Source organism: Schistocerca gregaria, chromosome 7 (assembly GCF_023897955.1).
Source record: "Schistocerca gregaria isolate iqSchGreg1 chromosome 7, iqSchGreg1.2, whole genome shotgun sequence".
In the NCBI taxonomy this organism is placed as follows: Eukaryota; Metazoa; Arthropoda; class Insecta; order Orthoptera; family Acrididae; genus Schistocerca; species Schistocerca gregaria.
In genome coordinates this window covers 452,483,379-452,501,960 of record NC_064926.1, presented here as the reverse complement: position 1 = coordinate 452,501,960, position 18,582 = coordinate 452,483,379, and the positions used below count along the sequence as shown (strand labels likewise).

At 38.4% G+C, this 18,582-nt stretch overlaps 1 protein-coding gene across 1 annotated transcript in view; it reads left to right on the top strand.

Annotated features, from left to right (window-relative positions):
- Window positions 1-18,582, top strand: part of LOC126281388 (CD82 antigen-like) — a 112,262-nt gene that overhangs the window by 58,297 nt on the left and 35,383 nt on the right. The window contains exon 3 of the mRNA XM_049980314.1: window positions 8,095-8,277. Coding sequence (XP_049836271.1) covers window positions 8,095-8,277 — 183 coding nt within the window. The remainder of the gene's footprint in view (window positions 1-8,094; window positions 8,278-18,582) is intronic.

Below are 18,582 nucleotides of genomic sequence, written 5' to 3'. Positions count from 1 at the left end.
ATTTGCGACCTCTTGATGTCTCGATAAATAAACCACTTAAAGGGTATAGGGAAGAGGAATGAAACAAATGGATGATGGATGAAACCCACCATGAATTCACGCCGAAGGGAGCTTTAAAACTACCTACAATCAAACAAGTGCGTCACTGGATAAAACAGTCGTGATCTAGAGTGAAAGAAGACATTATTGGAAAACCTCTCAAGAAGTGTGGCATAAGTAATGTCCTCGATGCCAGTGAAGACAATCTTATATCTGAAAAAGACAAATTACGACAACTAAGAGGAAGAAGAAGAAGCAAGTGCAAATGACGATTTTCAGGTGTTTTAAAGGCCAGTTCAATTTTATTAACTAAGAATTTTTTTAGCTGGCTTGGAAACCTAATAATAAAAATGGCAGAAATGTTATTTTTTTAAAAATCTCTTAAAAAGTAATGTTTATCTTATAGCCCGCAGCGTCTTATAGTCCGTAAAATATGGTATGAATAGCCGGCATTTTCGGTATATGTTTTCTCTCGGTTATAACTGGTGTTTTTTTGTGTTTTAACAATAACAGACTAAATGACGAAATATCGATTAGCCGTAGCAGCAGCTCTAAAATTCTTCGTTTTTAATAAACTTTTTTAAAAAGTGAAGTAATTTTTATTCTTAAAAAATGGTATTTTAATAACACATGGCATAAGAGTTGGTACAGAATTGCGGAGACAATAATGCCCCCGTTGCTGTCGTCGCCAGACTTTCTTTGTATTGTAGAATGGCATTGTCCTTAATTTGGAAATATTTTTACAAAGTAATTTAGCAATGAAATACAATGCTTCATTTGTTTTAAAAGAGTGTTTTAAAATTGGTCTGCCACTTCTATGGGATGGTAAAACAGGAAGGAAATTATGGTAACAGTAGTAAATAAAAAGTTAACGACAAATCATTCATATTATACAATAAAAGTAAAAAGTAGCTGATCCACTGGCTATATCTACGCAATAAACCTTTATCTGTTTGTAGCCACTGAAAACGAACGGCGTAACAAGACAAAGAGATCTTCAACCTTTGTTTGCACCATTTAGCATTGACTACTCTAATCCCCAAATAGTGGTATGATCCCCAATCAAAATATGATTTTTGGGCAGTTAAAGAAAATGGAATCAATAAGAGAACACTGGTGATTTTTTGTTGTATTCAACCACTTATCACTTCTGGAGAAAAGCAGCGAACGTTGATAGACTCAGTTTCCTATTATTTAAGTATTTAATTTAATTTCAATATATCTTGACACTGAGAGAGTCAAAATTTTTCAGTCTTTATTCGACTTCTACGTTTATTATAGGTAATAATAGGAATGGGTTATTTTGAGCGGTTAAAATGCTGTGCGGAGAAAAAAAAAACACTATATAACGCAAAACTTGTTATTCTTTCAGCGCTATCCCCACTAAGTAGCCCAGTCACCGAAGACCATAAAAAGTCTAAAATGGAAAAAAATCGTGGAATCGCGAGTTTTTTGCACAGTGGTAGGAGGGGGTGTCATGAACAACATAGGCATACCTGAATAACTACTGCAACCTGCATCCTTCTGAATCTGCTTAGCGTATTCACCTCTTGGTCTTAGTCTACAATTCTACCCTCTACGCTTCCCTCCAGCACTAAATTGGTATCCCTCGATGCCTCAGAACGTGTCCTACCAACCGATCCCTCCTTCTAGTCAAGTTGTGCCACAATTTTCTCTTCTCCCCAATTCTGTTCAGTACTTCCTTATTAGTAACGTGATCTACCCATCTAATCTTCAGCATTCTTCTGTAGCACCACATTTCGAAAGCTTCTATTCTCTTCTTGTCTAAACTGTTTAACGTTCACGTTTCACTTCCATACATGGCTACACTCCATACAAATACCTTCAGGAAAGACTTTCGGACACTTAAATCTATACTCGATGCTAACAAATTTCTCTTCTTCAGAAGCACTTTCCTTGACATAGCCAATCTAGATTTCATATCCTCTCTACTTCGACCGTCATCAATTATTTTACTCCCCAAATAGCAAAACTCATTTACTACTTTAAATGTCCCATTCCATAATCTAATATCCTCAGCATCACTTGATTTAATTCGATAACATTCCATTATCCTTGTTTTGCTTTTGTTGATGTTCATCTTATATCCTCCTTTCAAGACACTGTCCATTCCGTTCAGTTGCTCTTCCGGGTGCCTTTCTGTCTCTGACAGAATTACGATGTCGTCGGTAAACCTCAAACTTTTTTATTTCTTCTCCATGGTTTTTAATTCCTACTCCAATTTTTTTCTTTTGTTTCCTTTACTGTTTGCTCAATATACAAATTGAACAACATTGGAGACAGGCTACAACCCCTGTCTCACTCCCTTCTCAACTACTACTTCCCTTTCATGCCCCTCGACTCTTGTAACTAAATGTAGGTCTGCCTTTCCTTAACCTATCTTCTAAGATAAGTCGTAGGGTCAGTATTGCCTCACTTGTTCCAACATTTCTACGGGATCCAAATTGATCTTCCCCGGGGTCGGCTTCTACCAGTTCAGTTCTTCTGTAAAGAAGAGTTCGAAAATGTTTACCAGCACAAAATAAAACTACATTAAATTTCGTACAAAAAAGGTCCGATTAATTTTTTCTCTAGGACTAACAGCTTCCACATAGCAATGGAGAGAACGATCGCAGATTATTAAAAATAGTGTTTTGATGGTATAAAATTGCGTTTTCTGTTTAATCAAGTGGATTAAGAACTAATATTAAATGCGTGTACCATGTCTCAATGCAGTAGAATCGTCTTAAAGGGTAAACAGCATTCTGGGAGTGTAAAGGTGTAGAGAGGGTAGAGGTGGATGGGACGAGAGCAAGGTACATTGCAGGATTGTGGTTATGCGCTTCTCTCCTTCATAGGTCTGCAAACTAAGGAGTGAGTACATGGTTCCCCACTATGTTACAAGAAGCAACTTGCTTTTGAACTTGCAGACAGAACATACCTCCCCACAATTTTCTGTCCAGTTCTCTTATGTGAGCTGACAAACTAACTTCAGTCAGCTTGTGTCTTTACAGCGGAGCTCTTTTCAGTTTATTAAATGAGTGATTATCTGGAATTGTTAAGTGAGATTTTATACAAAAAAGTTCAACATCTGGAGCTGTCAACTGTCTACTACACTGAGAAGCCTGTCCCAAGTTAACATGCTGTCGATACGTATTTGTCAGTGTCGGTTTCGTTGTTCCCATTACCACTGGCTGGAATATTTCTCACACCATAATGAATATGAAATGTATAACCCCAGCCTCAGCTCTCCCAACATCTGAAGAATCCACGAGGCTTAAATTGTCATTTAGGTGATCTGGAGTTACAGATGTTTCAGCATAAGTCATCAATTCATTACAGCAGATTACTGTCGATTATTCGCATGATTTTGAAACGGATTCTAGTTGGTTTTTGAACATTTTTGGAATACATTCTAAGCTGATTTCTGGACGAACTGTAATTAAGTTTTTGAATGCTTGCATAGGGTACGTGATATCTATGCCAGGGGAATCCCGCTTGCCACTAGAAATAAAAAACTTGCCCGTACACAAAAATTGACGAGTATGTAGAGCTGAGCCGAATAAACCCGAACGGGTGAATGCCAGTCGCTGTTTTGGTTGTATGTTTGATTAGATGTGTGATAAGCGTTGTTATAATTATTAGCGAAATCTGTAGATTAAAACTACTAGAGGGGAAATAAACGACTAACAGGAATAACAGGAAAGAAAGATCACACATTATCTTCTCGGTATATCCGAGAAAATGAAGTTTTGACAGAACATTTTTGCCAGAAGTCACAGGATCGGTGGTGACAAGATTGATTGTTAGAACAAGGAAGGAGAAGAAAAGGGGACATCACACATATTGTGTGGAAGAATATGATAATTCCAAATTTATATAAACATTTCGTACTACCACATTTTTATCTCAAGCTTGAGAAAGCGGAGCATATGAAAGAAATGTCGAACTATTTCCTAACATAGAACTTTTTTGCTTGTAATAGGCGTAATGGGCATTTGATATTGGTACTTCGTGAATTCTGCCCCTTGTTACTTATGTAAATGAAGTACATAAAAATGATTATTTGTGTCAAAACAGTCTCACTTATTTGGCGTGTTATAACTGCGGCAATATTTGAAAGCCCTATTTCATTTTATCTGACAGACAGTGACAAAATCAAATCGAGAAATCACACCAGTCTTGTGTATTATTCGTATTAACTGCTTTTTCAGTCTTAAACTACATTTCGATTTTGGATGTAGCAACGCGTTTGACGAACTTTCATAAGGTAAGAGATTCGGTCGCAGAATTCGTGTAAAGCTGTAGCAAGATTAAAGAGAGAGAAAAAAAAAATGCTGAGACCTAAGGAGTGCAGAAATGTGTACTGTCTTGCTTGTCTCTTGTCTTTACTGATTTTATGTTTCCTACATTTAATTTTATGTCATGTAAAAGATAAAGTTACTATAATAAACAAACACAAACGCGATGATTGGTCAGAAGCCGCGGCACACGTACACTGGTGTTGTTACGCTCTTGGAAGTAGGTCCTACTTATGTATTACATCTCTTACTACTAAGTTACGTTAAATAAAACTTTAAGATATTCAAATGTATAAACAGCCATCAAGGTTTTTCTTAATAACGCTTTAGCCACGTAGTTTATATTTCAAAAATCGTGTACAGTGGCAGCCACTGTGGCGTTGTGCTCTGATTGTCGCGCCGTTAATGCGCAGTGTGAAGATGGCTGAGGCTGCTTTCTGTTCGGTAGTGAAACACGCGCGTGGAACACGGGTACAAAGTACCTAGAAACAGGCTGTTCTTAATGTTTTCCATAAATTTACGGAAATAATCGGCTTTGAAGTTTTCCCAGCATTGTATATAATGCAGTTGATAAACAAACTCACATTGAACGTGTAGCGCAGTCGTTAGCGTAATGGAATGTGTAGCAACTACTGTTATTCGTGCGTTTTTTCAAATTTCCCATGTATAATTTTTTTCTTCTCATTCAATTTGAAATACCTACATCTCGTAATTATTAAACTCATCATCATTTTTTATGAATAATGCACGTCTTATTCTTTGTAATTACATATTGGACGCGAAATTCTTTTTTCCATTTCAAATACAAATTCTTAACTATCGATAAATGTAACCGTAGGCTTCCGCAGCCGTTGTCAATGTCAATAAAATTCTTCTGGGTTAGAGACCGCATTGTCATTTATAAAATTCCAATGTTTCGGCGTCTGTTGCAAGACAATGCGGTCTCTAACCCAGAAGAATTTTATTGACCTTAACTATCGATGTTTTATGAAAGACTGTTCATGAGACTTGTTTAAATTAAGAAAACATAATTTAATTTTTAAGGCAAAAATGAAAAACCAAATCGTCTTTATTTGGACTATGTCCATGGTTTTATAACACAGAGGTAGATAAGTATCGTAGAAACATGAAAAATAATCATTTTTATAGCATTGAGCACATCATATAAATGGTGCATTTTTACATTTGCTATACAATATGAACCCAACAGAACTGATCTGGAGCCAAGGTGCGGGATTTGGCCCGAGAAGTAACAAGACTGTTAAGCTGCCAGACGTACTGACACACGTCACTGCCGAACGCTTGCTGGATGTAGAACGGCTTGTCATAAAAGAAGAGAAAATGCTGGCTGGCATCGTGGACGCTGTTGTTGATAGGCTCGTTATCCACGTAGCAGGTGACACTTCCAGAATTGGAATGTATTTCTCGGATTCAGATAAGGAAAGAGCTAAGATTACCAGAAAACTGACTGCAAGTAATAGCTTCAGTGCTTTCAATATTTAGTTGTACGGCGAAATCCTTCAATACTCTCTTACCTTACACACAGCTTATGCAGATGAATTATCCTGTGGTTAAGTCAGGAATTTTCATCATTCTTGTTTTTAGTTACTATAGGATGTTAGCTAAAAACGATAACGTATTGTGGGAGATTTGCGGTGTATTATTTCATGGTGCTTAAAAATTAAATGACATTCGAGGCTGTATTGCCCCTCTGCTCGTCTCGTTTTACGTATGAACTGCAGCTGGCCCCGTCGCTGCAGCCTAGCTGTACGAGCTGACCGGCCACTGCTAAGTTAAATGCGGCGGTAAAGTTGTTGTCCCGTATTATCGCTATAAGTCGATGTGCGCTTAATACACAGCTCAAAACGTACCCTTTTCATCGTACTTGACACTAATCAAGACAGCTTGGCTGCAGTCCCACGTGAAACTGAAATCCTGTGAGGCGCCAGCAAACGCGGAAGAATACATAGTGTAATGTTTACATTAGGTATATTCTTATGATGAACGGATTATAGCTAACAGACAATAAAGCGTGTATAATTTTCTGTAAAGTTATTATTTTCCCTGTCACAAATAACCCCACCCAATTACTTTTTTAAAGGGGGTAGGATGTCAATCTAGTAGAGTGAGAGCAGGAGAGACACCACAGGTCATTTTAATATATCACTGTCCTGAATATACTGGGAGCAGGAGAGGCACCACAGGACATTTTGATCACTGCTAACCTGAATATACTGAAAGTTTGACGGCTTCCATTACAAAATATGCACGTTTGAATTACACAGAGTGAAATACAGTGACGTCCAATAGAAGAATGCTGTGTGAAGAGGTGTCGCAATCCGCCCGCTTTAGCACACTTAAGAGCGGATAACATGCTGTGGATTTCCTCGAACATTAATGTTTTATATATGAAACTACTCAGAAAGATGTGGGCTACAGAATGAACATATTTTATTAAAAGGTCGATGTTCGTTTTAAATTTTTAACGTCCGATCTCAAACGGGGGAGGGGGGCCCTATCAAGTTCTTGCCCCACTTCGGAAATTACGTAGATCCGGGCCTAACAATATTAATGGTGAGACGAGTGTAGTAACTTTCCGGCCATTTATAATTCAGCACAGAGTGACTACAACACAATTGTGCAGCTTTAGGATGCACTCTTCATCACAAATAGCAGCAAGGTGCCACAATTACCAATCGAGTCCCTTTCCCACCAACGCTAAAAAAGTCACTGACATCATCACACTTACAAATTATACTCCTCTCAGCCATTCTTTATAGAAACGTACTATACATAAAAGCTCACTTAAAAACTCCAAATTAGTACTTATTTTATAAATGGAATATAGCTCCCTTATCTAAATAAAAGCTCCTTTGTACTCAAATAAGAAAACTAGAGAGAAAATGCTAATGAAGTATAGTCAGTCTATAAACTTAAAAGCAAGCAGCATTCATGGTGAGGGAAGTTGACGTTCTTGGCAGAATGTTACAGCACTGTACAAGAAAACTAAGAACTAATTTCCCCTCTAGCAGTGTAGAACAGAGAGCAAAGATTTACATAAATTCTGTTCATATGCATTAGTATTATCCAATCTGAACTTCTACTTGTGTAACATTTAGTATTAACACACTTTGTGGAAAATAAACACGCTCCAGAGCGTCTCTGCCCATTGCATAGCCAGTGATTCATACAACACACTGTAGAGGGTTGGCATAACTTTGTGCAACAGCTTGTGTTGCTTCTTGTGATGTGTGAGATAGACAGAGTGGGGAATCAACTGCTCACTCCCCAGTTTGCAGACCTGTGGAGGGAAGTGCATGACCACAAACAGGCTATCTACATTCCCTTGCCCTTCTTCCCTCCATTCCCACACCGTTACCCTGTTACACCACAGAACACTATTTATCTCTTAATACAGCTCTACTACACTTAGCTGTGGTACAAACATTTAATATTTGTTCTCATCCACTTCATATAACAGTAAACAGTAATTTCATACCATTTAAACAATATGCAACATGGAAATTATCAGTCCTGGAGAAAAAATAAAATGGATAGGACTTTTTTTGTAGGAAATTAATGTAGTGACGAAACGTTTTCGCCAGGAGCCACAGTTTTCGAGTTCTTCCGAATGGAATATGCTAGCTTGCCCACCATACTTATGTTAATTTAACAACTTTCTTTGCAGCAGTATCCTTTTTCTACAATTCAAAGTCGTTTATTTATTGGTTTTGTCATCTCTTTTTTGTTTCAGTATCTGTTTGTGCTGGTGCTGTTACTGCTTGCAGAATGCTCTGTCGGAGTATTGGTAACAGTGTGCCCCCGATACCTGGGGGTTGGACTGTCTGCTGAGGATCTTATGGACAACCTACAACGCTATTATGCCACTCCAGGAGCAGACCAGTTTACAGCAGCCGTTGATCTGGCACAGGCGCAGGTATTTGTAACTCCAACTTTTGTGCTCCTGCGTTTTATTCAGTCACAGTAACTATGCAAGGGCCATCCAACCCTGTCTCCTTACATTCATTCGTTCATTCATTAATCCTTGTTCTACAGATCATGAATATGACATTTCATAATGATGTAGAATGTGCTACTTTAACATAAGTTTTCTTTACACAAAAAATTAGTTAATTACTACTTCATATCTAATAATTCATCTATTGAGTAGAAGGAGTTGTCATTGAGAAATTCTTTTAATTTGCTTTTAGATGTTGCATGTCTATCTGTCAGACTTTTAATACTATTTAGCAAATTACTAAAGATTTTTGTGGCAGCGTAATTCACCCCTTTCAGTGCCAAAGTGAGATTTAATCAAAAATAGTGAATATCATCGTTTCTTCCAGTGTCGTAGCTATGTGCTTTGCTGTTATTTTTGATTTGGGATGTATTATTAATGACAAATTTCATAAGTGAATAAATGTATTGTGAAGGTACTGTGAATATCCAGAGTTCCTTAGATAAATGTCTGCAAGGTGATCTTGAGTGGGCTCCAGCTATTATTCTGATTACACGCTTTTGTGCAATGAATACTTTCTCTCTTAATGACGAATTGCCCCAAAATATGATGCCATATGAAAGCAGTGAATGAAAATTATTCATTGATATGTTTGTCACCAAAATTTGCAGTAACCCTAATAGCATAAGTTTCTGAACCTAACCATTTCAGCAGATCATCAATGTGTTTCTTCCAATTCAATTTCTCATCAAAGCACACACCCAGAAAATTGGAGTATTCTGCCTTAGCAACAGACTTCCGTTCATAGTCTATACTTATCAATCGTGTTATGCCATTTTCTGTACAGAATTGTATAAACTGTGTTTTCTCAACATTTAGTAATAAATAATGTTGTGTGACGAGGGCTTCCCGTCGGGTAGACTGTTCGCCTGGTGCAAGTCTTTCGATTTGACGCCACTTCGGCAACTTGCGTGTCGATGGGGATGAAATGATGATTAGGACAACATGACACTCAGTCCCCGAGCGGAGAAAATCTCCAACCCAGCCGGGAATTGAGCCTGGGCCCTTAGGATTGACATTCCGTCGTGCTGACCACTCAGCTACCGGGGGCGGACTCAACATTTAGTGAGAGTCCATTTGCAGAGAACCACATAATAATTTTGTGAAAGACGTTATTTGCAATTTCCTCAGCTGATTCTTGCTTCTTGGGTATGGTCACTATAATTGTATCATCAGCAAAAAGAACTAGCTTAGCATCTTCATGAATATGGATTGGTAAATCGTTAATATATATATTAGGAACAATAATGGACCCAAGACTGAACCCTGTGGGACACCATTCTTGATATCTCCAAAGTTAGAGGACTCTGCGGGATTTTTGCAGGCTGTCTGTGCTATTAATTTCAGCCTTATGCATTCTAACAGTTAAGTATCACTTAAACCATTTGTGCACTGTACCCCTCATACCACCATACTTAAGCTTATCTAGAAGAATTTCATGATTCACACAATCAAAAGCCTTTGAGAGTTCACAAAATATCCCAATGGGTGATGTTTGGTTATTTAATGCATTTAATTTTTGATCAGTGAAAGCATATGTAGCATTTTTTTGTTCAAAAGCGTTTCTGAAAACCAAACTGACATTTCGTTAGTACTACATTTTTACAAATATGTGATGCTATTCTTCAATACATTACTTATTCACTAATTTTGGATAACGGTGTCAGAAGTGAGATTGGGCGTTAGTTGTTAGGATCAGATCTATCCCCTTTTTATGCAGTGGTTTAACAATAGTGTATTTCAGGCTATCTAGAAAAATTCCCTGTTTCAGTGAGCTACTATGTATGTGACTGAGAATCCTACTTATTTGTTGAGAACAAGCTTTTAGTACTCTGGTGGAAATGCCATCGATTTGATGTGAGCTTTTACTTTTGAGTGAATTTGTTATTTTCCTAATTTCAGTAGGAGAGGTGGGTTGAATTTAAATTTTATCAAATTGCATAGGTACTGCCACTTCAATACAGTGGCTTGCATTTTCTAATGAATAGCTGGATCCTATTTTCTCTGCAACACTTGAAAAATTATCATTAAAAATGTTTTCTTCTTCTGACTTCTTGTTAACATACTTTTCATTGTGTTTGATAGAAATAGTTTTCCTGCGGACGTTTGGGTCTTGAACTTTTTCTTGCATGGCGAATTTGGATGTTTCCATTCCATAATTTGCCGTTTACTATCCAGCTCATAATGATGCATCCATGTTTTGTCACCAGTAATGATCTATCTAAGAAGTTGTCCCCTTTGTTATCATAGCAATCCAAACATTTTTTGCAGATGTCCAAGTGTGTTTCTTTATGCAACTGTGTGAGTTGTTGGGACCCATCTTAGACAAACTTTATGAAACCCAAGCCTGTTGTGGATGATTTTGTAAGCAGAACTGTGACTAATTACTAGCTTTCAGAACTAATAGTTCCTTACTCAGGGAGGTGAGAGGGATAGGTTGGCAGAAGTTGAATAGGAAGAGCAGGTAACTCAGTCCCCATGATGAAATATACACTTCAAAAAAATCAAACAGTGGAAAATCCCGAATGGAATGTAACAATATTAGAGAAGGAAAGTTGCTACTCACCATATAGTGGAGATGCTGAGTCGCAATAGGCACAAGAAAAAGATTCAAACAATTATAGCTTTTGGCCATTAAGACCTTTGTGAGCAATAGACACACATACACACACGCGCGCACACACAAATTCACGCAAACGCAACTTGCACACATGTCTGCAGTCTCAGACAACTGGTTTCAAGGGAACACAAAGATGACTTCAGATCACACACTTCAATTTGGCCCCTTTCTGTGGATCTGTATTTGTATAGATTTCATTATAATAGTATTCCAGTGGTCAGTGGTTTGGCATAGCAAATTTGTATACTCAATTTTGTATTCTCAGAGAAAAAAGTGTGATGTCTCTTCCTGCACTCCATATGTGGATGGAATGGAAAAAGCTCTGATGGTTGATTCAGTGGGACTGAGCCTCTGCCTTGCACTTTACAGAGGTTTGCAGAGTAGAGATCTAGATACATATGTACAACTGTGAAATAGCTAGCACTGATGCTCAGACAGTGGGCCATGGTTCTCTCTTGTTGAAAATAAGGAATCTGAAGTCATGGAAAGTACTGCAGTTTTTCTGCTGCAGAATGCACAAACGTATCATTGCATTCCCTTTATCATCCTCAAACAAGTAAGACCCTAAGACTCCATCATACATCACACTGACATGGCACACTGAGTAATGTTCATTCTTGCATTGGGCAACAGTTTTCAGATTCTCAGTTTCTGAGATTCTGTTTGTTTACATACCTGTTGATATGGGAATGGGCCTAATCTTGCATGAAAATACTGACAGCGAAATACCTAAATGTATGTTGGAATTCTTGTTGAGTTGCAGTCAGACTGTTGCCATTCTTGTAAAATGTCTTCATGTCAATAGCATGTTGTGAACCAACTCACTCCTCCATGATCAGTAAATGGCAAGGAGTTCCACTTACAGATGCCACATTCATTTTTCTACCAAATCCTCAGGGCTGCCACTATTCCACTCAAAATTTTCAGTTTCCCCATGCCACCTTGTATTATGACAACAGGTAGATGGGCAGCTCATAAGACTAACCATGAAAATGATTAACTTCACACAATAATACAGGCATTTGTAGAATAAGGTGCAAGTTCAGGATGGTGGACAAGTTGGAAGCTGTGATCAAAATCTCTGAATGGGCATTCTGGTTGTATCTTGTGTGCTGGACAGTGCTGAGCAAACACTTATTGTATTGGTGCTAACTTGGGATTACATGCCAAACTAAGTTGATAACCTAAATCCATTTTGATCCGATTTTTGTGAATCCATATTTCTATGGCTTCCTTAACAGCACTGCCCAAATAGCCAGTTGTTTGGTATAGCATCTTCATGTTCTGAGAGTCAAAAGTGTGATCTTTGTTTATGCTATCCTCTACATCCGCTAATTTTTCTGTATGTCTCAGCTGGAAACACTTGACGTGTTTCTCACAGTGTTTTGAGATACAGTGCTATGTGTGTCCAGTTTACCACATTCACATGGGATGCCATATAACTCTGGGAGATCAGTTTTGGTGATTATTTAGCAGAACCAAGAAATTCTTTCATCTTAAGCAATGCTCAGAATATGGTTTTGATGCTGTATTTTCCTAGCAACCCCACAATTTTAGCTGAGTGTATAAAGGAGGAAAGTGCATCTCTGGTTTGCTTATCCCTCTTCCTGGTTTACTACAACTTTTCGAGAAACTTTTTTCATTTGGGTTTCACTGGATCCATTTTTGTGGAAAATTTTCCTTTTATGTTGTAGCTCAGCTGGGAGGCTTTCTTTGTTGCAGAGGATGTGTGTACTATGAACCAGGGTGGTTAGCACTGTCTGCCTCTGTTCTGCGTGATGGCAGTTCAGTGTATGCAGGTACAAGTCCTACCTGCAGACAAAGCTAATTCAATGGTGACAGTATGAGTTCTTGAGAGACTGAAACCTTACTAATTATGGGAAGTTTATTACCACAAAAGTAATATAATAGTTATGATGCCAGATATGATTCAAGAATAACTGCTTTTAATGAACATACAATGGTGAGTGTTTAGTACTCAGTTACACGCACATACAATGATAATAGTTCAACACTTGGTGCTTGCTCACCATTGTCTTTACATTAACACAATCCTTCATTACTTCTGTAGTGTCACTACATGACACCCTTGACAATATTGAAATAAGCTTTCACCATTGCAAATAACATAGTCCTTGCTCTGATGAATATACTGCTCAGCTACCTCATTTAAAGTTTTTCTTTTTGGAAGCATCTTGCAATTTCATGGTTTCTCATCAGTTACTAGGAAATGATAAATTGAATAATAATACTAAAGACAGAATCTTACTGTGATAGCCACAATGAGTTTTTGTGGCTATTTATTTCATGCAGTAAATGATTTGTGAGCTTGTGTACTGCAAATATAAAAGGCCCTAATTTTTGATATTGTAATTTTTGTCTGCAATAAATTTTCTCCAGCTTCCAGTATAGCTGCCATTTATAATCCATTCAACAAAAGTTTAAATTTTGAATATTTCCCTCAAAATCGGAAATATGGAATACACAAGAATGTCACTGTGTTCAGGAAATTTTGTGTTACCATGTTATCAAAACAGAATTTGAAAATGTGATGGAGGTGTCTTGAAATTGGATCTAAATCTGCACATATAAAAGTGTATATATGTTCCACATCTCCACATAAACTACTGGACCATTTTCAACCAAACTTGATATACATGTCACTTACTCTGTGAAAAGAATCACTGTGGTGGTAAGAACAATGTACTGTGTCAAAGGGCTGGGGATGGGAGTGACAAAGAAGTATACCCATGATGCGCAAATATCCACAATTTATTCATCCAGTATTTGAGAATGAGAGCACTTAGTATCTTGGAATAAACTTTGAGCATATTTCACACCTCTAAAAAACTTCTGGTCACTGACAACACAAATAATGATGAAAGGAAAAAAGTTTATCACTTACTACATTTTCATTGTTCATGCAATAAAACAGCCACATGGAGCATGCATTTTAATTATTACTTCTTTACTACTAACTGTATTCATGACACATTTTTCGGACAGTACTCATATATACCATTGACTGTACCAGCAAAGAAGCTTGAAAAAGGGCCACATCATGTGTGGCATTCTTCACTAGGGAGGAGGAGATTAAGTAACAGCTGGATGCTTGGGAAGAAACTATGAGACAATAGGTGATGAAATTTAATGTAAACAAATGAGAGATCCTAATAACAATTAGAAAGAAAAATAGATCAGCTACAGAATAAGGATTGGAAATGAACATCTGAAGAAGATGGGAAGTATCAAGTATTAGGGAAGTGTGACAGAGGAAAATGGAACAAATGAGAAAGAGATCAGCAAACATGGCAGGCAGACAGAAGAATTCCTGTGAAGCATTAGGAGCCTGGTTTGTAATAATGATGTCCCACAAACAGCAAAGAAGTGATGTATGTATAGAGGTTACTACTGCCCATTATTGACTTATGCATCTGTAACTTGGGTATTGAAGAAAAGAGGTGTAAGCATTACAGTATATTGATAATTATTACTTATGGACCGTCTGACAGCAACTGAATAAAACACAGTTTTAGTGCCATACGCGTTTCGCCTTTATTTTCTGCAAGGCATCATTAGTGGCAGGTTTCGTGGACAATTTCTTACATATTACGCTCCTGTTGCATTTTTGGTGTTGTTGTTCTTCTTCTTATGAACGCCAATTTGCGGTTTTTTTTCTACATTCCGCATGAAACTGTCGTTCCACTATTGTTATTTTGTAATAAAACCTGGCATAGTTCAAATAAAGTAGTCACTTTTTTGTATATATAAATAATAGTTAAATTCCTACAGGTGGCTTCAGTTGTCTAATATGAGTATGATTCCAATAGTGCCGTTTGTTGGATGCAGAAGTTCCGCTGTCCACCGTGTCTGTCTGAATTTGGGTGTTTCTAATACCATTTTTCTTTCTGGATGTGCTTGCTTGCTGCTACTTGATATAAAAAGTAATACGAAAAACTCAAAAGTTCATCATTCACTTTCGATTTATTTCACAGGGAAGTACAACTTTGTTCCACGACTGCGTCTCAACCGACCACAGCCGACTCTACAAGTGACAAAGGAATGATTCTAGCTTCAAAGATATTCCACTCGACACCCAAACCTCCGCTTGTAATAAGTCTCTTTGATATTGTTCGTCATATCCACCAATATCAATCAATATATTGCAATTTTTAAACATAATAGTAAATTAACATAAAAAATAAGTAGATTATAATTTATAAAAATTCCGACAAAAATATAAGAGAAAACATTCACCACTTCGCCCACTAAGTTCGGTATCAATAACTTCAGTTGAAAATAATACATCTCCCAGATCCATTAAACGCAGCACTATGCACTGAGCACTTGTTTTAATGCAAGAAAAACATTGCATAGGATGCGTAATGGGAAGGTAAAGGAAATAGTGAAATAGGAACCCTTGCAGAACAGGATAGAAACATCAAGGCTAAGATGATACAGGCACTTAAATAGAGTGGAAAAGAAGAGGATTCACTAAATGGAGATGCAAAGGAAACAACCAAGAGGGATACCAAGAGATATTTGGGGAAAGGTGTAGAGGAGTGTGCTGGAAAAAGAAAAAAAAGAAAGAAAGAGAAAGGCTAGGACTAGACTAGAGTGAACAGAGAAAGCTGGTGGGAGAACAGGACTACATGGAAAGGCTTGTGTTCCAAACAGACTCAGCCTGGAGCTGGAAACTGTTCAAGATAATGATGATGACTTCTTCACTAATAACTCCATTCACAACACATTTTGTAGGCAGTATCCACATATACAAATGGATACACCTGCAAAATTATATTATTGTATGACACATAGTTCCAAAGGTATGATGTCATAAACATCTGAGCTGCATGGAAACAAAACTGTGGGATGAAATTTACTAGAGATCTAGGTGTATGTGTGAAATATGTTAAATTTATGTGATGTGTGTGTATGTGTGCAAAGCCGTGGGTAAAAAGCTCTTCCTAAACCACTGGATTGATTTCAGCCTAACTTGATATGCATATTACTTACTATCTGGAAAAATGTGCTATGGGGGTAAAAACCATGAATTGGAATGGGAAGACAACATGAGAAGAGAGTGGAGGATGGAAGAGGTGGAGGGACAGAGAGAGGAAATATGGAGTGGACACATATGGGGAGGAGGGAACGGTCAGAGAGAGAGAGAGAGAGGGGGTGGGACGAGATAGAGGACTTGAGGAGGAGACAAAGGGGCAGGAGGAAATAGGCTTAGTTGGGGGAGAAGGAAGTAGACATAGAGAGTGGAGAGTGTGGAGATAAGCAGATGGACCAAGAGAGAGATAGGAGGAGATAAATAGAGAAAGGGGTTGGAGGATGTAGACAGAAAGTGGGGGAAGGAGGAGGTAGACCAATAGAATTGGAGTACATACATACCAGGGCAAAGTATTCAGCTAGTTAATTAATAACTTTTGAATTATAAAATATTAAGATAGATTAATTACTTTCTATGAATCAGGAACAATGGTTCTACAAAAGTGACTAGGTTGTTGATTCTTAAGTTTCAATTTTGACACATGTATTTTCCCGTAGTATTGACAAGATCATGGGAGGAATAGATTGCTACTCGCCATAAACAGGATACAACAAAAAGACTGCTACACATTTTAGCTTTTGACCGAAAGACCTTCTTCTGAAGTAGAAAACACATACACATACACAATCCTTGCAATAGACCTAGTTGCAAGACTTGCCCACACAACCTCTCATCACCATCTACTCCAGTCCATCTCCTATCCCATCAAAGGCGGGGCTATGTAAGTCAGGTGAGCAAAAGACTAAGCTGCAACCAGTGTGCTGCTTTCTACATGGGCATGATGACTAATGAGCTGTCTGTCCGCATGAATGGCCACCAACAAATTGTGGTCTAGAGACAGCTGGACCATTCAGTTGCTGAACATGCTCCCAACACAATGTGCTTCACTTCAATGACTGCTTCACAGGCTGTGCAGCCTGTAACCTTTGCACCAACACCAGCTTTTTAGAACAGCACGGGTTGGAACGCTTCCTACAATATATCCTATATTCCCACAACCCCCCTTTCCTCAACCGTCACTAGTCCCTGTCCTCCATTTACCAATCCCCTTCCCTGCTCCCACTCCAGCACAACACAGTGTTTCATTCCACCAACACACCCACTCGCACCCACAGCCCTACCTCATCCCAACCAAGTCCCTGCCGCTCCTACAAGCAGCAGTATACCTTCTCCCAGCCCACCTTACTATTTCCACCCTGTCTCCACCTCATGGCTCCTTCGTAGACCCCCCCCCCCCCCTACCCCCTCTCCAATGGCTTACTGCTCCCATCAGGCTCACTTACAACTAAGTCGATACCCAACAGTCAAAAATAGTTGTTATGTGTGACTGAATTGTGCTTCTGTGTGTGTTTTCTACTTCAGAAGAAGGCCTTTCAGCTGAAAGCTGAAATGTATAACAGTCTTATAATTGTGACTGTCTGAAACTCAAATGTTTCCTCTATGTAGTGAGTAGAAATCTGTCCTTTCATAACATTGTTGTTGTTCCATCCTGGAGTTTCCACGGTTTGATTTTCTATTATAATGAATTTACGATATCATCATTCCTGGTATCTTCTTAACTAAATAACTTCAAGTAAAACGAATTTCATTGAAACATTCAGGATCGAATAAATTACATCTGTAATAAAAAGAGTAAGAGATCATTGAAAAGGTTGACAATAATCTACGCATTTATGGTGTAATTATGCATCTATACTTACGATAAAGAGATAGTGATTGATGTCTATAGCATGTTAATGGTTGGATTAAACATGCAGCATGTCAGGTTCTAATTCATACTAATGATTACAAGCACAAAATTAGCTCTCTGATACAGGACTTGGCCTTCAAGAAGTATCCTATTATCACAGTAATTAAGAAAATCATTTCTGTGTTAGGGAGCTAAGGTTTACTATAGGAAGTGAAGAAGCAATTGTATCGCAGACTACCAGCCATACCACAAGTGAATGGACTTCTGAAAATCCACAAGGAAGGGGCACCTCTTCAGCTGATACTTGACACCATTAATGTACATAGTCATGGACCAGCCAAATACACTCCTGGAAATTGAAATAAGAACACCGTGAATTCATTGTCCCAGGAAGGGGAAACTTTATTGACACATTCCTGGGGTCAGATACATCATATGATCACTCTGACAGAACCACAGGCACATAGACACAGGCAACAGAGCATGCACAATGTCGGCACTAGTACAGTGTATATCCACCTTTCGCAGCAATGCAGGCTGCTATTCTCCCATGGAGACGATCGTAGAGATGCTGGATGTAGTCCTGTGGAACGGCTTGCCATGCCATTTCCACCTGGCGCCTCAGTTGGACCAGCGTTCGTGCTGGACGTGCAGACCGCGTGAGACGACGCTTCATCCAGTCCCAAACATGCTCAATGGGGGACAGATCCGGAGATCTTGCTGGCCAGGGTAGTTGACTTACACCTTCTAGAGCACGTTGGGTGGCACGGGATACATGCGGACGTGCATTGTCCTGTTGGAACAGCAAGTTCCCTTGCTGGTCTACGAATGGTAGAACGATGGGTTCGATGACGGTTT